The sequence below is a fragment of the Candidozyma haemuli genome (assembly GCF_002926055.2).
Source record: "Candidozyma haemuli strain B11899 chromosome Unknown A_2014730914, whole genome shotgun sequence".
NCBI classification, from domain to species: Eukaryota; Fungi; Ascomycota; class Pichiomycetes; order Serinales; family Metschnikowiaceae; genus Candidozyma; species Candidozyma haemuli.
The window spans coordinates 586,966-609,698 of NW_020289906.1; the positions used below are offsets into that span (position 1 = coordinate 586,966).

The following is a 22,733-nucleotide window of genomic DNA, read 5'->3' on the forward strand; positions in this document are numbered from 1 at the left end:
TCTCATGAGAATAAAAAGTATTTACAATGCTAGCGACATTTCTGAATGATTGCCTTCAAAAGAGCCTCCGTTTTCTCTGACTTCGTTTCCTCAACATTCACGAACTTCTCTGTCAAGAATCCGACAAACTTATCAGAGAGTTCTTGCTTCTTTTTGTCGTCCTTGGCCTTCAGTTTATATGCGGTAAACTTGTTGACAGATAACTTCAAGGCATCCGCCAAGGAGGAGTCGAGCACTGAGACGTTGCGAAGAGGCAATGTGATGTCCATAAGCGACGTCCTGATATCGTCCTTGTAATTTGTTTGTAGGTAAGACAAGATATGATAATTTAAGTGATCTCTGTTGAGAGTTTCAAATTGGTCGAAAACAGAAAGGAATTCATCTGCAATTTCAAAGACTTTATCAATCTTAGATGCCTTTCCAACCTCTTTGAGAAGCTCTGGAAGAGCCAAATCAAATACTGTTAATGCAATATCACCCTTCAAAACAGGATTAGTCTCTGGAGAGCCCAACACATTCATATCAGCTTCAGGCAAGGATGCTAACTCCAGCTTCAAATCGTCTTCTTCCACATCGGCGAATGTGATGGTATCAGAGTTGGATTCAACGCCATCGGTAGGTGCTTCTTCAATTCTCTTGGCCAGCTCTTTAGCTTGAGCCTTCAAATCTTCCTCTTGCTTCTTTTCTGTTAACAAGCCCAAAACTTGGCGTCTAGCGAGAAGCTTAGACACATAGGTTAATTCGAATTGAGCATAACTTATCCAAAGCTTTCTCGACTCGGGGTTCAATCTCAATGCTTTCTGGTATAACTCTCTGGCCCCCTTGGCATTGGCATTTGTCTCGAACTCATATTTGGCAGCCGATAACCAAGCATCCACATTTCTCGGTTGCAACAGCAAAAGCTTAGCGTATACTCTGTAGACAACCTTAATGGCATCCTTATCTTTAACGAATTGAAGGTACTTTGCCCAGATATCTAGGTCTCCCGAGAATCTTCTGACTGCTCTATCGAAAATGAATATAATTTTTCTGAAGCCAGCCCAGTCGGAGATACTGGGGGCCGTATCAACATGGTCTGTTTCTCTGAGTCTGAAAAATCTCTTGACTCTGAGTTTCTCTAGATTTATTTCAAAGTCAGCGTATTTCAAAAAGTCTCTAGGCTTTGCTCCACGACCTTGTATTCTGTGCTCGAAGTCTGTTCTTCTTCTCATGATCATGGTGATTTCTTTCTGATCAAAAAGACCTTTACGTTTAAGATCTTCTAGCTCTGGAACTGACAGTTCCATATAAAACCTAATCTTCGAAGACATGGCTCAAATTATTGTGGGGGTTCTATTGTGTTTTTGTAGAATTCGAAAAGTCGATGCTGCGATGAGGCTCTTGATGCGCAGAGGTCTGGTTTTGAGCTGGTGAAGTCACGTGCCTTCAGTGGAAAAGTTGATTATAGATGAAGCTTTGGAGCTTGAAATAGCTGATAAAAGCGTTTAATTCTTAGGTATATCAGAGCCTCAAGGTATGCTTAGGTAGGTATAGGTAGATATATGTACACATCGTATTCGTGGTGGCTTAATAGTGAACTGACAGGGTAAACCACACCCATTGCCATATAAGATCATTTAAATGCCTTGGGTCAGTATTTTGGCTGTGAAATAAATATGTGTCTTCTTAACGCAATAAGTAATAGCAAGTTCTTGTATGTGAAGTGCTTTTTTAATATTTATGAAACTTAATCATTTGAGAGAATTGAGAGGAATGCGATTTTGCAGCCAAAAAGTCGTTTCGCAACCCTATTATGAATATAGAACAAATGAAGAAGTAGCAGGAATAAAATCGTTACATTAAAAAAATCTTTGTGAACTTAACTGGATTGTTTGAAGATTGATCAAAGTATTGGTTTGATAGCGTTGTTAGGCAAAAAGAGTAACTTTTTTTACTTTTTTGAACCAAACCTTGTGCAACCTACTTTGAAGCTAACCTGCGACATTAGGAAGAACAGGGACTCTGCCAGTACCAGACTGAAATAGAGCTAAGCAATGTTTGGAACAACTTCTACACCAATAGAAAGAAAAAGAGCGATACCGATTCATGTGAGTTCGCAAGAGCCAGGTTTATCCCTAGTATTTGAAAACTCACTACTGGCTGCGAAAGAGATCGCAGGCCCTACAAACGCATAACGAACAGAGTAAAACAAAAGAGGAAAAAGACTATCCAGCGAAACCAATGTATCCAATATCAATTGAGCAGTACTATGTTAACGGAGATATAAAAAAACCAAAAAAAAAAGGACAAATGCTCCAGGAGGGGTTTGAACCCACGACCGTCGCGTTCCTCACACGACCGTGACTTAGGTATAATCTATGTCGTAACACGGCTATAAGCACGAAGCGCTAACCACTGCGCCACTGGAGCACCTGCAACCAATAACCTGCCGAGACTAGAATAGATGCGCTCAAATCACAAACTATCAAAAATCAAAATTTTTGAGCAAATAATAGGGTGCGTTCATTCCCAATCAAATATAATTCAGTGCCCAAAATAACGAAATCGCCGCGAATTTAGAGAAAATGATAATTTTGTATTTCGACAAATTGAAAAGTCCCAATAAATCCATCATATTTGGAGCTCAGAAGCCTGAATACCTTCGATTGGTTAATTTTGACTCAAAAGGAGACTGCTGGTTTCAACCATGAGTGATATGCTGGTTTCCATGATAACAAACGAGGAAGAATCGGATTATGTCAGACATCAACGGCATTCTGAAAGTCAAGGGCAACATTTTTCTTGGACTCAAAAGAAGAAAGCCTCGAGTTATCAATGATAAAGACTCTTTATAGCTTAGGGAGCCATCCATATAATCTAGGCCTTGTTTATTGCTCCTCAACAATTTCATGATATTGAGCCTCGAAAACATAAGATTCAAGCACGCTAGACATGACCGTTCACACCTAGTAATTTGATGAATTAATTCATGAAAAATCAAAAAGGTCACAACCTTCCAAGAAAAGTCAATCCCTTAAAGAAGAAATAAGCCCTGACCAACAGAATCAGCATCCGAGATCGAGCCTCGGACCCGAAGCCTTTATTATCCATGTGCCAAACAACACAACCAAAAAAAAAACTGCAGGTTTCTTCAATAAACAATACCCATAGATTTGCCTAATGCATCGCTTCGTAAATTACCCCTCGGAGCCGTTTAGGCCGTCCGAAGTTCTTGACTCAACGGTGTTTGCGAGAAAATAATAGAAGTCATAGACGCTTCCGAACGCAATTATCAGACCACTTTTCTTCAATTGAAGTAACCGACTTGAAACGAAAGCAAATGTGATAGAAGCATAAGGGAAATTAATTTGATAGTATAGCTCTTGAAACTGATACCTTCAAGATAGTGCCTAAACTTTATCCAGTGGTCACAGAAGATACTGAATGGGCCATTTTTAAATCCAATTAAGGAACCCCCGATGCAGCTTACGTCATGAAATTTACATTGACTCAATGCCATTCATGTCGCAAGAACTGTATTCGGATATGGCTCGGTCCTTCAATGTGGATATATGCTTAGTCAGTTTTTCGCAGCCATTGCGGGCCAGCCCACCTGTCTAGCCTCATGTCCTCATGTCTTATGCTGGGCAAAGCCGTTGAATGATAGCTTTAAGGCGGAGAGCAATACACTGGCAATGGATAAGGCTGACGCCTTGCCCCGCTTGGGAAGGAAAAGTGTTGAAACTTCCGACTTTGCATCCGTGGTGGTCTACCATAATCGCAGTGAGTCGCATCCATGAGATACATGCTTAGAGGAGGTTGAATAGACGCTTACGAGATGTTTATAAACTACTTTGATACTATTTATATGAATTTAGGAAGCATTGCACACCTGGTGCTTTTGATAAAATTAGGAGACATCAAGTAAGAGGTTGCTAGGCTAACACTGAGTGTGATGCGGAGGAGTAGTGCCGCATGCATTGATATTCCGGTTGCAATTATTGTGGATATCGGTATTCCTGACCGCCGTGTTTCGTCTCCCTAGTGGTATTGTATTTTATTGGCTTCGTAAATTTTATAGTTATAAATATCCACTTGTTTTCTCTATTCTTTTTTTTCATTTTCTTTAACTTATCCTCCCATGTTTCTTCAGAAGTTCGTCCGAGAAAGCTTCTTCGGTAGAATCATTTACCATCTTTCCGGTAGAGCTGTCTTTAATTATGCTGAAGAGAAACCAGACTATGAAATCCCTGCCAAGTACCTTAAGGGCTCAGAATTTTTAATTGACGCCTGTCTTGAGGAGACTTCTGATCCGTCAGACAAAAGTGCTTCGGTCCCTTCGGTGCAAAAACCTGGTATAATTATTGTGAATTGGGATAGTGATGATGATCCAGAGAATCCATACAATTGGCCTTTTTTATATAAGGCAATCTTCATTGCGCAAATTATGATCCTCACTGCGTTCGTCTACATGGCATCAGCCATCTATACTCCTGGAATTGAAAAGATTAAAGAAGAAATGGGTGTCAGCCAAGTGGTGGCTACGCTTCCTTTGACATTATTTGTCTTCGGATATGGTGTCGGCCCAATGGTGTTCTCACCACTATCAGAGAACGCAAAATATGGTAGGACTTCCATTTACATTGTGACATTGTTCATATTCTTTATTCTTCAAATTCCTACAGCGCTAGTGAACAACATGGCTGGATTATGCGTTTTGAGGTTTATCGCAGGCTTCTTTGCTAGCCCTTGTTTAGCCACTGGTGGTGCCTCAATTGCTGATGTCGTCAGCCTAGATTACATCCCAGTGGGAATCTCGTTCTGGTCAATTTCATCCATCTGTGCTCCTTCAGCAGGCCCAATGTTTGGTGCTATTTTGACTGTTAAGGCTAACTATCATTGGACCTTTTGGTTCATATGCATCACCTCCGGTGTATCGTTTCTTATTCTTGGGTGGATGCTTCCTGAATCGTACTCCAAGACGATTCTATACAGAAAAGCAGAGAGGCTCAGAGCCATTACAGGCAATAGCAATATTATGAGTGAAGGACATCTAGAAAATGCTCTGCTTACGACAAAAGAAATGCTCGTTGAGACGCTTTGGCGCCCCATTGAGGTTATTATCTTTGAGCCAGTGGTACTACTCATTAACATATACATCGGCTTAGTATATTCGGTTATGTACCTCTGGTTTGAAGCTTTTCCAATCGTATTCTACGAGGTGAAAGGCTTCACGCTCATTGAAATGGGAGTATCTTACATGTGCATTTTGGTTGGTGTCTTGATTGCGGCTGCAATCTACGTCCCTCTTATTTATCGGCAGTTCACCAAAAGGAAACTTAGAAACGAAGAGGTACACCCGGAAGTATTCATTCCTATCGCCATTTTCGGTAGCTTCCTCATGCCGATCGGTATCTTTATCTTTGGATGGACAGCAGCCGAAGATCTTCACTGGATTGGGCCATTAATCGGAGCAGCCATATTTGCGGCAAGTGCCTTCTTGATCTTTCAGACTTTGTTTAATTATCTCAGCATGTCTTTCTGGAGATACTTGGCTTCAGTCTTTGCAGGCAACGACTTGTTCAGGAGTTTGATGGCAGGGGCCTTTCCATTATTTGGAAGGCCATTATACCTCAACTTGAAAACTAACAGATTTAGCATCGGTTGGGGCTCTTCAGTTTTGGGTTTTATTTCTATCGCCATGATCGCAATTCCCGTCTTGTTCTATCTCAATGGGCCTAAACTAAGAGCCAGATCGAAGTACGCTGGTGCCGGCTGATAGAAATCCAGAATAAGTTAGCATAATTTGTGCCTTTAATGGATGCATCTTCTTTCAATGACATATCAACGCTTTAGTCTCTGGGCTATCACAGGTCCAAAAGTAGTTACCTATACCGGCACCCACAACGACAGCTAGCATATACCAACCGACGTAGGTCATAAATACCAACATAAGCATAAATGAGTATCCAACTAAGAAGCCATACAATATGGCAGACTTAATCCGGAGTGCAGTGTCTCTGTTGTTGGTTGCCGTGGGCAGCGCTGGTCTATGTCTCTTATGCCATCCACTCGACCAAGCTCTACAGAATTCGTAGAACATCGCAAGGAGCCCAATGGCTAATAAAGTGCCCAAAAAGCCAGGTAATGTCTTTACATGCCACCACTTGTATACCACACATGTGTTCTGCCAGTCCCAAGTGAAGATCATCTAAAGGTTAGTAAAAGCTAAAAGAAGAAACAAAATATCACATACGTTCATGTTGCACATCTCTGGCATGTCATGGCCAGGCATGTCGTGTCCCATATCGTGAGTAGTATGAAGTGAATGATCCATGGTAGGCTAAGGAAGAGTATTTATCAGGAGAGGAGACGCACGATAATGTGTGCCTTATGCGCACATCCATAGATCGAGCTGACACTCAAGAAGCTGAGGAGGTAGAATGACAGTTTTGGAAGAACAAAAGTTTTTAGACCAGAAGAAGTAATACTGTTACTATTGAAGTATCATTCAACGGTTTGGAAACTCGAAAGACTTCAAATCATTCATTTGGAGTGTTGTCTAGTGTAACATTGGGAATGGCTGCGAAAAAGTGGTAGGGGCCTCGAATGCAGCCACAGAGACGAGAATGCCACCCATCCCTTTCTATTCACACATTGAAAAGTGGGTAAAATGACTGGCAAATTGCAGTCCAGTAACACTTGGGACTATGATATGCGGACCTTAGCCATAGCAGGTTTATGCTACGTCCCAGTGGTACCATGGAGCCACAACCCAAAGACACACAATAGGGCCACTGAATACTCTCTATAGCTTACTATTGTAAAGGGTCGGGGAGAACTACGAGTGGACCAAGTTAGCAAAAAAATGCCCGAGTATATAAAGAGAAGTACCGGTTCATGTGATCCTGACGAAGAGAATCACTCCTATATCCCTCTGTATTCTAATTTTCCAATGATCCCTTATCCTTGCCAGCAAAAGGAAAGAGAAAAAGAAGAAAAAGAAATTATAACGGCTTTTCCAGACTCCCCCTCCTCTGGTATATTCTTCCTTACAGGGTCCTCGGATTCGATTGTGTCTCAGCTTTGTCTGCATAGGATTAGGACCGAAACCGCACTAGTACTGAAAGCTGGAAAACTCGTGTTTCTTCTACAGCTACAATCCTATGAAGATCTTAAACAGAGAAGAGAGAGAAGCTCATGCTACTCATATTGCTTCTGAGGGCTTGAAGGGCCTTTTTGTTGGTGGTTTGCTTTCTTTGGGTGCGTTTGGGTACCTTAAGTTGAAACATCCAGTTAGATTTAAACAGTTCAACACCTCCATTAAAGCTTGTATCTTGATTATGCCTACGGTCAGTTGCTGTGCTTTTTATGCTGACCAGGGATCGGTTCAGTTTGATAAACTCATGCGTTCAAGCCCTAAGAACGAACAGATTCTCATGAATCGCTTCAGGGATTGGAAAAGCAAGTCCACACCTGAAAAGATCGTCAGTTCAGCTAGAGGAAACAAGATTAAAGTCACCGTGGGTGCTTGGCTAGCATCTGTGGGTGGCTACTACGCTTACCTTAAACAAGATAATAGATTGGCGGAAGCACAGAGAATGGCTAAGTTGAAGACGTTCACTCTGGCGGTTTCTGTTGTGCTACTAACGACAGCTTTGGCTGCTTTGTATGTGGATAATGCCAATAGAGTTAGTGCCAAAGAACCTGTGAAACAGAAGAACTAGATGCTTGTCTCCCGAAATGGCTGCGAAGAGTTCTTCCACTTCAGCCATCGCCCTTAGATATGAACAACAACTTAAAGAATATGTAAATAGAGATATTAAAGTATAATTAGACGGATATAATTACCATTTCATCCCAGCAGTAGTAATTTATTTGGTTCCTTGAAGTCCGTATTACTACACGTGACTCACCTCGAACTACGATGCCATACAAAAGTTTTGCGTATACTCTCAGTCATATAGAAAGCTTCAACTACCCTAATCAATGCCACCCAAAAACAAAAAGCAAAGGGAGATTGTGCTGGACGAAAGGTTCCAGGCCATTGTGCTCACGGACTCCTTTGAGACCCGTTTCATGCCTTTGACATCAGTGAAACCAAGATGTCTTCTTCCATTAGTGAGCGTCCCATTGATCGAGTACACTTTGGAATTCTTAGCCAGAGCTGGCGTCAATGAAGTTTACTTGATGTGTTCCTCCCATGCTGATCAGATCCAGAAGTATATTGAGGAGTCTAAATGGGCCACCAACTCTCCATTCAAGGTTACAACCATCATGAGTTTAGAATCTAGATCCGTGGGTGATGCCATGAGAGATTTGGACAACAGAGGCCTCATTACTGGTGACTTTCTTTTGGTCTCGGGTGATGTCGTAACTAACATTGATTTTGACAAGGTCATGGCTTTCCACAAGCAAAGGAAGGCCGTTGATAAGGAGCATATTGTTTCGATGGTGCTCACTTCAGCAAGTCCATTGCATAGAACAAGATCTCATGTTGATCCAGCTGTTTTCATATTGGATAAACAGTCCAATCGCTGTCATTACTATCAAGATATCCCTCCTGCTGGAGGCAAAAAGAGCAGTATTAACATTGATCCAGAATTATTGGAGGACATTGATAACGACTTTGTCATTCGCAATGACTTGATTGACTGCCATGTTGACATTTGCTCTCCACATGTTCCTCAAATCTTCCAAGAAAACTTTGATTATCAAACCCTTCGAAGCGATTTTGTCAAGGGTGTCTTGTCCTCTGATTTGTTGAAGAAAACAATCTATGCATACATCGCCGAGGGTGCTGAATACGCCTCTCGTGTCGAAAGTTGGGATACTTATGATGCCATCTCCCAAGACGTTTTGGCTCGTTGGTCTTACCCTCTTGTTCCTGACATGAACTTGATTGGACTGTCTTACAAGTATGAATTCAACCATGTTTACAAAGAAGATAAGGTTGTGTTAGCTCAGTCTTGCAAAGTCGGAAACAGTACTTCTATTGGTGCAAACACAAGTGTGGGTGCTAATACTGCCATTGAAAAATCGTCTATCGGTCGCAATTGTAAGATCGGTGCTAATGTGACCATCAAAAACTCCTACATTTGGGACAATGCAATTATTGAAGACGAAGCGGTACTTAATAACGCTATTATTGCTAGTGGTGCTGTCATAAAGCGTGGTGCTGATGTCCGTAAAGGTGCAGTCATTGGCTACAACGTTATAGTTGGTACCGGAAAAACAGTTTCTCCACATACCAGAATTGTCGATAAGCCCGTCCAAAAAGAGTTCAGCGACGGGGCGTTTGAGCTGGACGACGAGGATGAGTCAGGTAATGCTGAAGCAGGACAGACCAACGCCAATGATTTGGACATTGTTGGTGAGGACGGCGAAGGTGTCATGTACATGTCTGACAGAGAGTTTGATGATGAATCCGAACTGGAAAGCGCCTCTCTCAACAACAGCATTTACCAGTTGAGTAATCTTAACGTTTCAGATGACTCTATTGCATCGGTCACAAAGAAGAAGATAAAGAGACATGCTCGCCACAACTCCCGCAGCAGCAGAAGAATGTCGGCAACATCTATACTTTCCACTGACTATGAATTCGAGGAAGAAGAGCAAGAGGACTTCAATAAGGAAGCTGTTGCTACGGTTGAAAGAGCCATGGAGAACAACCATGACTTGGACACTGCCCTTCTTGAGCTTAATACATTGAGAATGTCCATGAATGTGACCTACCACGAGGTCCGTCAAGCCACTGTTCTGGCCATGGTGAAGAGAATTGTTCACTTTGTGTCTACTGATACTCTCAACGTGAAGGAGGCTGCAGCAAAGATCTTCAACGACTGGGGAGGACTCTTCAAGAGGCAAGTTTTCTCTCAGGAAGAACAACAGGACCTTGCACAGACCATCCAGGAGGCTTGTATCACTGTGGACCAAGAGTACAATCAGGTTGTGTTGTTTATTGCTCTTCGACAACTTTACGAGAAGGATATTATCGAAGAAGATAACATTTTGAAGTGGTGGGATTCCGAAGCCTCGTCTGAAAACGAAGGCTTGAGACAAGTGCGTGGTTTGACGGCGCAGTTTGTCGAATGGTTACAAGATGCCGAAGAAGAAAGTGAAGAGGAGAGCGATTAAACGAAGAAAACAGGCTGAGTTATCATCGTGTCATTGAAAGAAATCAAGAAGTTTGATGAAAAGGAGATACCGAGGATGCTCTCATCGCAGCGTGAAAAAGATACGAGAGGGTGTATTGTCTTGTGCAAGACGGGCAGATAAGGTGATGAAGCATACGCGAAGCAGCGATTAGGAACGGCTAAAGCACCACCAAGACTCTGCTTTGTTACCAGTGGAAAAACCAGTTTCCCAAAACAACGTATCCAGCAAAGACAACAAAGACTAAAGTTTAATCTCTGCTAGTCTCGTTGGATAAGATACTTCTTGCGCCCCATTCTGAACTGATGACATTGGCGCGCGCAGTGAAATATCGCTTATACGACGTGGTGCCATTTAAACAAACTACCCGCATCTCATCTCCATAGAATATATAAACCGACGCTGCCTCGGCAAGGATAGACTTTATTACCCAAGAAGCACTCTAGAAAACAAAACCCTCGTTTTAAACATGTCCTACGACGCTATTGTGATCGGTGCTGGTGTGGTTGGACCTTGTGTCGCTACAGCTTTGGCCAGACAAGGCAGAAAAGTGCTTATAGTCGAAAGAGACTGGAGTGAACCAGACAGAATCGTTGGTGAGTTGATGCAGCCTTCTGGACTCAAGGCTTTGAAAGAGCTTGGTATGATCCAGGCGGTCAACAACATCGATGCGGTGTATGTGGACGGTTACTACATAAAGTATCACGACAAGCGTATCCAGATTCTGTACCCTGACAGATCAGAGTGTGACAAGACCAACCCAGTGAAACCCGTTCCAGACTGTGTTTTTGGTGACAACGACAAGTACGCCTCGAACGACCCTTCCATCAACGCCGCAGAGTGGGACCAGACTGAGAATGTGCGTGGACTTGGCTTCAGTAACGGTAAGTTTTTGACTAACCTTCGAGCCATAGTCAGAGCCGAGAAGAATGTCGACTGGATCGAGGGCTCTGCTACAGAAGTGCTTAGAGATGAAGAAGACCCTGATAGAGTGATTGGTGTCAAGGTCAAGAGCCTCAAGGGTGACTTCACTACGTACCAGGCTAAGGTCACTTTTGCATGTGACGGTATCTACTCCAAATTCCGTAAGGAGCACTCTAAGAATAATGTTGCCGCTGTGGGCTCTTACTTTGTGGGTCTCCAGTTGGAAGACGCCAAACTTCCTGCCCCACACCATGGCCATGTCATTTTGGGTGATCATGCCCCTGTTCTTGTCTACCAGACGAACAAGAGAGAAACCAGAGTTTTATGTGCCTACCGTTCGACAAAGCCACCTTCGGCTGCAAACGACACTTTCTACAAGTACTTGGAGCAGGAGATTTTACCATCGTTACCCGAGGAGATCAAGCCTAGCTTTGAGCATGCCATGGCTGGCCGCAAGTTCAGACCTATGCCTAATCAGTACTTGAGTGCTCCTAAACAGGGTGGTCGCAACAAGGGATTTATTATGTTGGGCGACTCGTTGAATATGAGACATCCACTTACAGGAGGCGGCATGACGGTGGGATTGAACGATGCTGTGTTGCTTACCAAGCTTTTGCATCCTAAACAAGTGCCCGAGTTGGACGATTACGACTTGATTTCCAAGAAGTTGAAGCAATTCCACAGTAAGAGAAAGAGACTTGATGCTGTGATCAACACACTCTCAATTGCATTGTATTCCTTGTTTGCTGCCGACAGCAGGCCCCTTAAGATCTTACAAGAAGGATGCTTCAAGTACTTCTTGCTTGGCGGCGACTGTGTCAAGGGCCCCATTGGATTGCTCTCAGGTATGCTTCCATTTCCCATGTTGTTGTTCAACCACTTCTTCTCTGTTGCCTTTTACGCGATCTATTGCAACTACTGCGACAGAGGCTTTGCTGGGTTCCCGGTGGCCTTGTATGAGTCATTTGAAGTCATCTTCACTGCTGTGATGGTATTCACGCCATACTTGTGGAAGGAGCTCGTCAACTAGACCTACTCCTATCCAAATGCTGGAAAGAAGACTGGAAAAAAAGGAACCACAAAAAAAAAAAAAAGCACGCATTAATTTAGAACTCGCGTGAGGCTCAATCAAGGAGACGTTCATCCACGAAGAGCGTAGTCTATATAGCCAATCCACTGTTGTCATTCATTCTTCTATTATAGCTGCAGCTCGGTAGAACGTGCCTTGGTCGGTGCCTGGTTTTTCGCAGCCATTGACTTCACTGCAGATACATGCCAGAAGCAGATCTGTAAAATGAAGATCATAACCACTGGGGACGATTTAAACTCAACCCAAGACAAAAACCACCCCTCCATACCCAACGGCTACTCACACTGCTCTTCCCCTCTGGACTTACCTTTTCCCAATTCTTCATCAGCCTTTTTGTGATTCAAAACGGCCAAAATGTCTCTCGTCGACTGCACAGACAGCCAGGCATCAGCTCGTGGGGCAGATACGCTAAAAAAAAAAAGGCAGTGTATACGGCAAAAACCAGCTATATACAACACACGAGTTCGTCAATTGACAAAAACAGGCTCGTTTTTTGCTAAATTTATTCCCTTCCATCTTAGCCTGCCATGTCTGAAGCTCCCCTTCTAGGCAGACGTCCAGCCACGCGTACGAGCTTCAAGGATTCAGCTATCTTTACTTTGAAGCTGACCTTGCTTTCCTCGCCGGTCAATTACCTCCTTGTGTTCGTGCCCTTGGGGCTTGTTGCTGGAGGGTTGGATTGGGGCCTGAACGCTGTGTTCTGGCTCAATTTCTTTGCCATTGTGCCTTTGGCTTCTGTGCTTGCTTATGCTACGGAAGAGTTGGCTGAACATACGGGTGAGACCATTGGCGGTTTGTTGAATGCTACTTTTGGCAATGCTGTCGAATTGATTGTTTCAATCATTGCCTTGGCAAATGGCCAGGTTCGTATTGTCCAGGCTTCGATGCTTGGTTCGATCTTGTCCAACTCATTGCTCGTGTTGGGATGCTGCTTTATTGCTGGTGGTATTACTCGTGTGCAGCAAACGTTTAACCAAACGGTGGCCCAGACCATGTCCTCGTTGATGGCATTGGCTACGGCTGGCCTTTTGCTTCCTGCTGCTTTCCACGCGTCTGTGCCCTCAGAAGGAAAGTCCAAGTTCCCAGATCCAGACTCGGAGGCTGATTTGAAGATCTTGAGCCTCTCGCGTGGCGTAGCCATTATTTTGCTTGTGCTTTACATTTTATACTTGGTTTTCCAATTAAGAACTCACAAGGCTCTCTTTGAAGAGCAGTCGCAAGAGGACGATGGTATCATTACTTCGAGTCTTCCACCAGAGGGTACTGTTACCAAGGCTGATTCTGAACACTTGACCATTACCGGATCACTTGCAGTGCTTGTCATTGCTACAGTGCTTGTTTCCTTTTCAGCAGACCTCTTGGTGGGCTCGATTGATGACATTGTAGAGCTGCTGGGACTTTCCAAGACGTTTATTGGTTTGATCGTCATTCCTATTGTCGGTAACGCTGCTGAACATGCCACTGCGGTGATTGTTGCAATGAAGGATAAGATGGACTTGGCCATTGGTGTTGCCGTGGGCCTGTCGTTGCAAATTGCACTCTTCGTGACACCATTCATGGTGATCATTGGCTGGATCATCGACGTTCCAATGTCGTTATACTTTTCTACTTTTGAAACGGCAGTCATGTTCGTTTCTGTCTTCATCACCAACTTGGTGATTCTCGATGGCGAGTCCAACTGGTTGGAGGGAGCCATGCTTTTGAGCACGTACCTTGTGGTGGCGCTTTCTTTCTTCTACTATCCAGATCACCAGGCCACCTAGAATGTATGAATTTACTTGATTAGGAACTCACATTGTCATAGTAGTAACCTGAACGGTATCTGGACGCCGCAGGGCAGAATGAACACAAAGCGCACAAGACAAGAGCCTCACCGCCCACGGGGACATCCAACCGATCACTCCATTGTCTAAAGACACCAACCTACCTTTGCTGACGACCCATTTTCTGCTTTCATCGAAAATCAACCTTTCCTTCCTTGGGTCCCTTTACCACCTGCTCCCCCTTCTTCCCATTTCATTTGTGCTATTTAATATTCTCCTCCTGGCTAATTTGCGCACTATGGCGTTATTCGCGCCCAGTGATTTGCAGCCATTTAATTAAGTACTTTCACCACAAAAAAGAGTACCTCACTCCTCACAAAACCGCCCCAAAGACGCCTCTAAACCACAAGGCAGATCCCAATATTCTCTGACAGGAAACTATACCTAACCAAACATGCAAATCACCTGTATGTTCCAGAAAAACCCGTGCCTTTAAACTTTACAGTAACGCCCCGTTCCATCTAATAATGGCTCATCCCTGCCGCGTGCCTGTTTGAACCGCGTCTCTCCTGGACGCAGAAAACACGCTAAGAATGGCTGCGAAATCCTGTCGAGGAATATAACTCTTTCTGCGGCGGTGCCTAAACTGGGAAATAAAAAGTGACAATGCTCCCGTTCCTTGGAAATTATATATCTTTCGATTCCTTTCATACTTGTTCATAACTTGTTTTTTTTTCTTCCACAACAACCGTTCAACCAACTTCCAAACCCCAACACTGGCCTTAATCTTCCCCTTCCCCTTCCTTCATCAACATATAATTTTTCACTTTTTTTTCCACATGTCGGACTACGAAGCTCTTAAGGTCTTCTCCAGACAACCAGTGTCTCAAGAAATGGTTGAGTTTTTGGCTGCCACTACGTGTTCTGTCATCCAGGTGAAGCCTGTTGTCAATCCTAAAAGCCTTCAGGGCCTGATGGTTGTTACTCCTGTGACCAAAGAGGCGGTTCCTTTGACCCAGTTTATTTCCAAGTTGATTGAATATTCAAATGTGCAAACGCCCACTCTCATGGCTGCCTTGGTATACTTGAACAGACTCAGAAATGCTTTGCCAGGCAACGCTGTGGGTATTGAAACCACCCGCCACCGTATCTTTTTGGCTTCTCTCATCTTGAGTGCCAAATCCCTTAATGATTCCAGTCCGTTGAATAAGCACTGGACAAAGTACACTGACGGTCTCTTGTCCAATAAGGATGTCAACTCGGCTGAACGTGAACTTATTGGCATTTTAAAGTGGAACTTGAATGTCGATGAGCAGGAACTCGTGGCTGCTTTGCAACCTTTCCTTACCAGAATCAAAAAGGACCTCCAGAGAAAGCACGAACTCGAGTGCAACGCCAAATCAGAATACTACCGCATGTCGAGCTTCTACTCCAGCAACTCGCTTGCCTCGTCTCGTTCTTCCTCCAAGAGTTCCATCTTTTCTGCTTCCAACTATTCCCTTAGGAGTGCTGCTTCGAGCTCCCAAAACCTTGCTTCTGAAAACGATCCAGCTTACATGGCTCCTTCCAGCAGCAGAATGCCTTTAGCTGCAAGACTGTCAACTGCACTTAACCAGATGCACAAGAACAGTTTCTACAAGACCACAGACACATCAGTACGCTCAGGCGGACTTTTGCCTTCTGCTGTTGTCTAGATCGGCCCTAATCTTTTTGCATTTTTATCTTCACTTCTTGAACACTATTTATTTGGGACGCTTTTTTAAATACCCCGTTTAATTCCACCCTGGAGGGTCAATATACACATTGAAATGATCTCGTCGTAGCTGTTACTTGAAACCCGGCTTTCTATAAACATTATATTAGTGCTGGTGAGGGTCCTCTTTTGGTGGGTCTGGAGTCACCGTAATCATCGTGTCGATTCTCAAGATAGAGATGCATGCTTCCAAAGCTGATTTCAACGATCTGACCTTCGAAACTGTAGGCTCCAAGACGCCGTGTAGCGTCTCGTTGACGATCTTACCGTTGAGCAAGTCCAAACCGTAGTTCTTGTACTTCTTTCTCTTCACGTCTGTAGGCAACGCCGTTTGGGAAGCTGCGTGATATGTTCTCAATTTGGCAATCAAGTCGGATGAGTCCTTTGCGGCATTGACAGCCAATGTTTTTGGAATAACTAATAGAGCGTTAGCAAACTCTGCAATTGCAAGCTGCTCTCTTGAGCCAACAGTAGTAGCAAAGTTTTCCAAGTATATGTTCAAAGCTGCTTCGACTGCACCACCACCTGGGACAACGTTACCGCCCTCCAAGGTTCTCTTCACAACACACAAGGAATCGTGAATCGATCTCTCCATCTCATCCAAAGAGTACTCGTTAGGACCACGCAAGATGATAGAAGACGAAGAGTGCTGTTTCGTACCCTTGACCAAGATACATTCGTCGTCGCTAACTCTGGTCTGAACAACCTCGTCAGCGTAACCCAAGTAAGAGGATTCGAAAGTTTCTTCACCCTCCAAGTTGGACAAGTTGCTAACAAGGGTGGCACCAGTAGCACGAGCGATTCTACGCAAGTCCTCCTTCTTGCATCTTCTTACAGCAATAGCGCCAACCTCGACGAACTCCTTCAAACAGAGATCATCAATACCCTTAGTTGTAAGAACGACATTGGCACCTGCATTGATGATCTTCTTAATTCTTTCAATGATAATGCCGTACTCTCTCTTTCTGATTTCTTCCAACTGGTCTGGATCTTCAATGTTAATCTGGACACCCATAGCCATACGAGCCTTCTGCAAGTTAATGTCCAAACAAGCAATACGGGCGTTCTTGACAGACTTGTTCATAGCCTGAGAAGCGACAGTACAGTTAAGAGCGTAACCATCCACCAACATGGATTCGGTGGAAGACTTACCATGAGCCTTCAAGATGTTAACAGCCTTGACAGGGTATTTCGTCTCTCCCTTTGGAGAAGTGGTCTTAACAGCCAACATGGCATCCACGACCATGTTACCGAAGAATTCAGAGTCAGATCCAATGATCTTTGACGACATGGATGTTCTGGCGATGCTCACCAACGTGTCTTTAGTCAAGTCGCTGACGGACTGGGAAAGCACCTCGTTAACATAACGAATAGCTTCACGCAAAGCCAATCTGTAACCTGTGATAATAGTGGTTGGATGGACCTGGTTTCTGACCAACTCGTTGGCTCTCTTCAACAACTCAGAAGCGAAAATAACAACCGACGTAGTACCGTCACCGACCTCACGATCCTGCTGCTGGGCCAAGTCGACCAAAATCTTACCAGCCGGGTGCTGGACATCCAAAAGCGCCAAAATGGTGGCACCATCATTCGTAACAGTCACGTCACCAATGTCATCTACTAGCATTTTGTCTAAACCAACTGGTCCAAGGGAAGACTTGACCACATTGGCGACCGAAAGTGCAGCCATGACATTCTGGTTTCTGATATCATCACCGCTGACTTTTTCTCCGCCCAAGAAAAGGGTATCTGAGCGAGCAGCCGAGTACATGATTGATGGTTGGATTGGTTTGGTGAAGGTGGAGCGAAAAATACAGATTCAGTTGGAGTGATTTGGCGCGGGCACGACGTTCAAGGTCCATAGTGGGAGACAGACAGAGAAGGTGAAGAGAATGAAGCGTTAATATATGTTTATTTAATTTGATGGTGACGTGATCTGATTTGAAATTGTTCTATAGTTAATGCTCGAATTTGACGTGGAGATGTGGTAACTATGTATCAGACTTAGTCCATCACAGTTGAGAAGGTTATGGAACGAAGACCTGAGACCTACCATTTTTAGCTCCTGAAAGTACTTAATTATTTCTGAAACTTCATAAATTGTCTTTACTAAGTGCTTCTTCTTCCTTAATGACGTGTTTAACCAAAGCGTAGAGTGAATGCTCTTCTAATAGGATTGGCTGCGAGTCAATCAACATCAACACTATTCATCAGGAGTACAGAAGAGCAAGAAAGCCTGAAAAAACCTGGTTGGCAACGAGTTCTCGAGTGGAGGGCTTCCTTTGGCGCCCGAGGCTGTCAATGGTCTGCCACTTACTGCAAAGGGATGCTCTTATCCGCATTTGGAGGTATTTCGAGAACTCGGTTAAGCCTATATATCCTTATTCACTCCCGGTTTCTTTCCAATTGTTATAATGAATTTTGTGTCATACCACTTCATCCCGTTGACGAGAAAGGGGGCAGTTACACAAGAAGATAGAGAAGGCTTGACGACATGAGAATAGATCTTAGCCACTATTCCTTTGTCCATCGTTGCAAATTTACGCCGTAAAGCAATCCCTCAGAGTAAATTAGCAAAGAAACAGTCGGCTACTTCAATTGACGACCTGGCATATCTAGCCGAAAGGGCCACAGAAGATCATCAAAAGACTTACCAAAAGGGCTACCACTGGCTATGAAAGTGGAATATCGGGTTACCAGAACCGTTCTAAAGGATCTAGAATGGCCCAAAGACCAGAACCTGCTTGCGACGAACCGCCCAAGGGGAGCCCACGAGGAGTTCACAAAGACAGTAGCTCCCATGCTAATGCCGATGACAAGACTAACGTATCGAATCGAAAGGCTGACCGATCCGCAATGCCTGTAATTAACCACCCTTCGTCAAAAACTTCTTTGCATGGTCCATGCTTTGACGTAAATGAAACGACGTTTTACATGGGCTAGCCCAATCTGTCCAAGCGCTAGGCTATGCGTTCATACCCTCCAGTGCTGAAATTCTACAGAACAGTAGGAACAACTTATAAGATTCCGTCAGATATCAACATACCTTCTATAAAAAGGTAGAATACGCTTCCTGCTGTCACCTGCACTGGTCTGTTCCAAATCGATGGGATCGTCACCAACTCAGAGTGGCTGCGAAAATGTGGTAGACTCTCAACATACGTCATTCCAAACTTGGAACGCTTGACGAATTAGACTACTACATGTTCCTCCATAATTTTTCTTGGCCAAACTGTGCCCCTTTTTTTTACCCTGTGTCGCTTGCATGCGCTTTCGCTTGTTTATTTGGGTTCCTTACAACAAAGCCTACTTCCTTGACGCGGTATGTCCCTCATGCCAGTAGGTACCACTCCACAACCAATCAAACTAAGGTAGCGCAAAGAAAACAGCAGCTGTAGTCATGCACAAATCTGTTGCTGAATGTTAGTCGGCTCGTTTGGGGTAGATTACGTTTGGCAACAAGGACAAAAATCACGGACCATGGCTTAGAGGGTGAACCTTTGGTTACAGAGGCTTTGGCTGGATATATAAAGCCAGGGTTCTTCGTCACATTCTTTACTCATCAGATATGAAGCTCTCTATTCTTTACGCTACTACAGCAGCAGCAGCGCTGACTTTCCAGATCATGACTCTCAGGTCAGGTACTCCCTACCAGGGTGGTCGTCTTGGTCTGTCTTCAGGCCAGGTTGTATATGCTGGTGGGAGTGAAATCAAGTGGGTTCTTAACGACGATGGCTCTTTGGCAGACAAGAACTCCAAGAAGTACCTTACCGTTGAGGATGGTTGGTTTGTGTTTAGCGACACTGCTGAGAAGGCCTTCTCTTTGGATGCTGACCGTTTGGCCTACAACGACGAGCCATCGTTTGGAATCTGTCCTGACGACCACGGAAGGGTCCAGTTCAACGGTACTTGTTCTGACTACACTGGTGTTGCCCTTCAGGCTGTCGGTAAGAAGTTTTCGTTTGGATACCACCCAGACCGCTTCCACTGGCCAGGAGAAGAACCTGAATCCTCCTCTGCAAGTGAGAGTCCACATACCACCATCGCCAAAAGAGAACCTACTAACGCTGGAGGTGCCATCTACGATCCTCTGAACACCAACCCAGCCTCGATCCAAGAACCCAAGCCAAAAAACGGTGAGGAGTTCTCTCTTACTGTCAGTAAGAACCGCGGTTGGTTCTGGCACTGGACTAAGATCAAGAAGTTTGACTTGCACCCTCACGTGTACTCCCTTTCCAGAAAGTCTGGCAAGGAGGTGAAGTTCCTGTTCCAGGATGACGGCAAGTCCTTAACTGACTCTGATGGTCGTGACGTTATTGTTCGTGACAACGGAGAGATGGGAGAAGTGGCTCCTGATGGCCATGAGAAGGCCCTGCCATACTTTGACGTCAAGAACGGGTACCTCCTTTTCAACGGCGACTCTTGGTGGTGGGCATGTCCAAACGACGTGGATGATCTTTACGTTTCGAAAAAGGAATGTGAAAATGGTAAAGCTTTCAACTTTAGAGTAAGATGATGGCTGCAAACTGGTTGCAAAATCCCTGCATTCACGTCAAGCATGCAATCAAAACGCACCCCGCCAAAAAGCAACTAAAGGGCTGTGACGAGCAGATGTTGCTGGTACACAGTAAATATCTGCAATTTCTAGTTTTTCTAGTTTATGAACAAATGGTTGGTTTTCTTTTTTTATTGTATATTGGTAGCATTACATAGCCTGTTTCGTTTCTTTTGCTCTTACCGTGAGCCGCCCCTCCTGCCTATTATGGTATGCGTACGGAAAATGTATGCACCCTCTATTTAATGGGACCATCATCGTACCGATAAGGATGAAACTTCTTTTTACTACACCTTCTTTTGCAAAAAAACATGGGCCTTGGTAAACTACCGTTTCTGGCTGCTTGGTATGCCTCCTCATACCTCTTCAACGGTGACCTTTCAGGTTTTGGCAAGTATTCCAATAACCTTAAGGTGATTATGGAGATCGTTGCGATCAAGTCTGTCATGACTATGGATAAGAGACGCTTTCGCTTCCTCAACTTTAAGTCGGTTGCACATGTTCTTCGTAATGTGAAGTCCAGCTATCCGAAGGCTACAAGCCAGCTTCCAGGGTATAACACGCAGTTTGATGACAACTCGTATTGGCTCGTTAAGCAGCCTGACTTGAAGGAAGATGACACTGTCTTCATTTATTGCCATGGAGGTGGCTTCTTTTCTCAGCTTGGTCCTAACCAGGTCAGTGGATTGATAGAAAGCTACTTGCTCTTGCCTCCAGAGAAACGGGCAAAGTGTTCTATCTTGATCTTAGACTATGGCTTGACCTGTGATGGCCACACCATGCCAACGCAGATGACTCAGCTCTATGAGACTTACTACAAGGTGCTTGATTTGCATAGAAACGTCGGTCTTATAGGCGACTCCGCCGGCGGAAACTTGGCTATTTGCCTTACTCAGCATTTGAAGGAAAAGAACGCTCCCAAGGAGGATTACCCTTTGAAACTCATGGTTGTCTCACCTTGGTTGAATCTTTATCCAGACGAGGAGACTATCCCAGAGACCTCGTCGTTACGCACCTGTTCTAGTGAAGACATCATCCCTTTCCCGGCTTCCAGTGAGATTGAGAAGCAGATGCTATTTGGTGATATAGACCGCAAGAAGTTGCTGGTTTCTCCTATGTCGAAGTTACCAGCCCTTGAGAGTGACTGGTCGGATATCCCCACATTTAATGATCCCGAAAGGAAAATATTCATGATATGTGGTGAGAGCGAAACCTTAAGAGACGAATGTCTCTGGTGGGCAAAGTACGCCTTAGGTATAGACTGGTTTGGTCATACCTATAGCGACGAAGAGCTTGGGCCTGAGTTCTATTCCTACGAGACAGAGAATACCAGTGTATTCGTAGAGCCCCAGGGCTACCACATCAGTATTTTCTTGTTTGAGAAGAACTTGCTCAAGAAGATAGAAAACAACACTATTACAAGCGCAGAACAGCTTACCGATGAGAGAAATTACTGCCTCAAGAGGTTCACTCAATTCCTCCAACAGGCGCTTTAATAGGAAGACGTTAAAAGTGTCCGATTTTATACATTTACGATTGCAGCAGCGATCACCCACAATCCCACCCTGCCTTCTATAGGCTACATTGAATATACTTTGTTTATCTAGAAGATTTCCAGCATATCATCTGGTGCCGCATAATGTACCAAAAGAGTGTTAAGGAGCACATAGTAGATCGCGCCACTCCGGTCGTGTGCTTCCCAGTATCACCTCAAGAGACGCAACCAAAACAAACCGTGTTTATCTCCTGGTCTAGTCAATTGTTCAAGGATAATATTAATGTTGTCTTCAAGAATTGGTGCTTTGAGAACTTTGGCCGCCCCTCTTGGGGTCGCCTCGATGAGAACCTTTATGTACTCCGCTGTTGCTTTCGCCAAGTCAAGCTCGAGGGAAGTAGATGGTATCAGGAGTGAGAAGAGAAAGGTCCTGGACTTGACAGCTCAGCTCCGCAAAGAAAAGAAAGTCTTGAGAGACTTGGTCAAGGCTCACAAGGAAACTGTCAAGAACCACAAGAAGCTTAATAAGGAAAGAGCTGCCGAGGATAAGGCATACCGTCCTGTCAAACACATTAGCGGGTTGAACATTTTTGTCAAGGAGAACGCTGGTAATGGTGCCCGTGTGGACGAAATTGTGCCTCGCTGGACATCGCTCTCGGATAGCGAGAAGCAGCTGTACGCCAAGAAGGCCGAAGAACGTAACCAGCAGCGTATCAAGCTTTACACACCAAAGCCAAAGAGACCTGCAAACGCGTACTCCACTTTTGTGAGGGAGAACTGGTTCGATGGTGACAGTTTTATCTCTGTGCTGAAGACCTTGGCTAGTCAATGGAAACAGTTATCTAAGCAAGAGAAGGAATCGTATGGTATCAAGGATGACAGTATGGAGAAGTATAAGCAAGCCTTGAAGGCTTGGAGGGAACACAGACTTAAGGTCTTCCGCGAGCATGGCCCTCCATAAGCGAAAAGTCACGAATGTCTTTTTATCTAAAAGTGTATTCATTAATCTTGATAGTCTA

The 22,733-nt window shown here is 44.3% G+C and overlaps 11 protein-coding genes across 11 annotated transcripts; 9 read left to right on the forward strand and 2 right to left on the reverse strand. All coding sequences in view use genetic code 12, as the record gives it.

Annotated features, from left to right (window-relative positions):
- Positions 1-29: 29 nt before the first annotated feature.
- Positions 30-1,310, reverse strand: CXQ85_000258 (snoRNA-binding rRNA-processing protein; the record flags this gene model as incomplete). The annotated part of the gene is made up of 1 exon (XM_025484011.1): positions 30-1,310. The coding sequence occupies one exon, from the start codon at positions 1,308-1,310 to the stop codon at positions 30-32; it is 1,281 nt and encodes a 426-aa protein (XP_025342226.1).
- Positions 1,311-4,120: 2,810 nt separating this feature from the next.
- On the forward strand, positions 4,121-5,758 carry CXQ85_000259 (MFS transporter; the record flags this gene model as incomplete). The annotated part of the gene is made up of 1 exon (XM_025484012.1): positions 4,121-5,758. One exon carries the CDS (start codon positions 4,121-4,123, stop codon positions 5,756-5,758), a length of 1,638 nt encoding a protein of 545 aa, XP_025342227.1.
- Positions 5,759-7,145: 1,387 nt separating this feature from the next.
- CXQ85_000260 (uncharacterized protein) lies at positions 7,146-7,706 on the forward strand (the record flags this gene model as incomplete). The annotated part of the gene is made up of 1 exon (XM_025484013.1): positions 7,146-7,706. One exon carries the CDS (start codon positions 7,146-7,148, stop codon positions 7,704-7,706), a length of 561 nt encoding a protein of 186 aa, XP_025342228.1.
- A 262-nt stretch (positions 7,707-7,968) lies between these two features.
- GCD6 (translation initiation factor eIF2B catalytic subunit epsilon) lies at positions 7,969-10,116 on the forward strand (the record flags this gene model as incomplete). The annotated part of the gene is made up of 1 exon (XM_025484014.1): positions 7,969-10,116. The coding sequence occupies one exon, from the start codon at positions 7,969-7,971 to the stop codon at positions 10,114-10,116; it is 2,148 nt and encodes a 715-aa protein (XP_025342229.1).
- Positions 10,117-10,603: 487 nt separating this feature from the next.
- ERG1 (squalene monooxygenase) lies at positions 10,604-12,088 on the forward strand (the record flags this gene model as incomplete). The annotated part of the gene is made up of 1 exon (XM_025484015.1): positions 10,604-12,088. The coding sequence occupies one exon, from the start codon at positions 10,604-10,606 to the stop codon at positions 12,086-12,088; it is 1,485 nt and encodes a 494-aa protein (XP_025342230.1).
- A 587-nt stretch (positions 12,089-12,675) lies between these two features.
- On the forward strand, positions 12,676-13,911 carry VCX1 (Vcx1p; the record flags this gene model as incomplete). Its single annotated transcript, XM_025484016.1, has 1 exon — positions 12,676-13,911. One exon carries the CDS (start codon positions 12,676-12,678, stop codon positions 13,909-13,911), a length of 1,236 nt encoding a protein of 411 aa, XP_025342231.1.
- An 839-nt stretch (positions 13,912-14,750) lies between these two features.
- On the forward strand, positions 14,751-15,605 carry PCL2 (cyclin; the record flags this gene model as incomplete). The annotated part of the gene is made up of 1 exon (XM_025484017.1): positions 14,751-15,605. One exon carries the CDS (start codon positions 14,751-14,753, stop codon positions 15,603-15,605), a length of 855 nt encoding a protein of 284 aa, XP_025342232.1.
- Positions 15,606-15,770: 165 nt separating this feature from the next.
- On the reverse strand, positions 15,771-17,435 carry TCP1 (chaperonin-containing T-complex alpha subunit; the record flags this gene model as incomplete). The annotated part of the gene is made up of 1 exon (XM_025484018.1): positions 15,771-17,435. One exon carries the CDS (start codon positions 17,433-17,435, stop codon positions 15,771-15,773), a length of 1,665 nt encoding a protein of 554 aa, XP_025342233.1.
- Positions 17,436-19,232: 1,797 nt separating this feature from the next.
- On the forward strand, positions 19,233-20,180 carry CXQ85_000266 (uncharacterized protein; the record flags this gene model as incomplete). Its single annotated transcript, XM_025484019.1, has 1 exon — positions 19,233-20,180. One exon carries the CDS (start codon positions 19,233-19,235, stop codon positions 20,178-20,180), a length of 948 nt encoding a protein of 315 aa, XP_025342234.1.
- Positions 20,181-20,530: 350 nt separating this feature from the next.
- CXQ85_000267 (uncharacterized protein) lies at positions 20,531-21,715 on the forward strand (the record flags this gene model as incomplete). The annotated part of the gene is made up of 1 exon (XM_025484020.1): positions 20,531-21,715. The coding sequence occupies one exon, from the start codon at positions 20,531-20,533 to the stop codon at positions 21,713-21,715; it is 1,185 nt and encodes a 394-aa protein (XP_025342235.1).
- A 282-nt stretch (positions 21,716-21,997) lies between these two features.
- On the forward strand, positions 21,998-22,675 carry GCF1 (Gcf1p; the record flags this gene model as incomplete). The annotated part of the gene is made up of 1 exon (XM_025484021.1): positions 21,998-22,675. The coding sequence occupies one exon, from the start codon at positions 21,998-22,000 to the stop codon at positions 22,673-22,675; it is 678 nt and encodes a 225-aa protein (XP_025342236.1).
- Between the last annotated feature and the right edge of the window lie 58 nt (positions 22,676-22,733).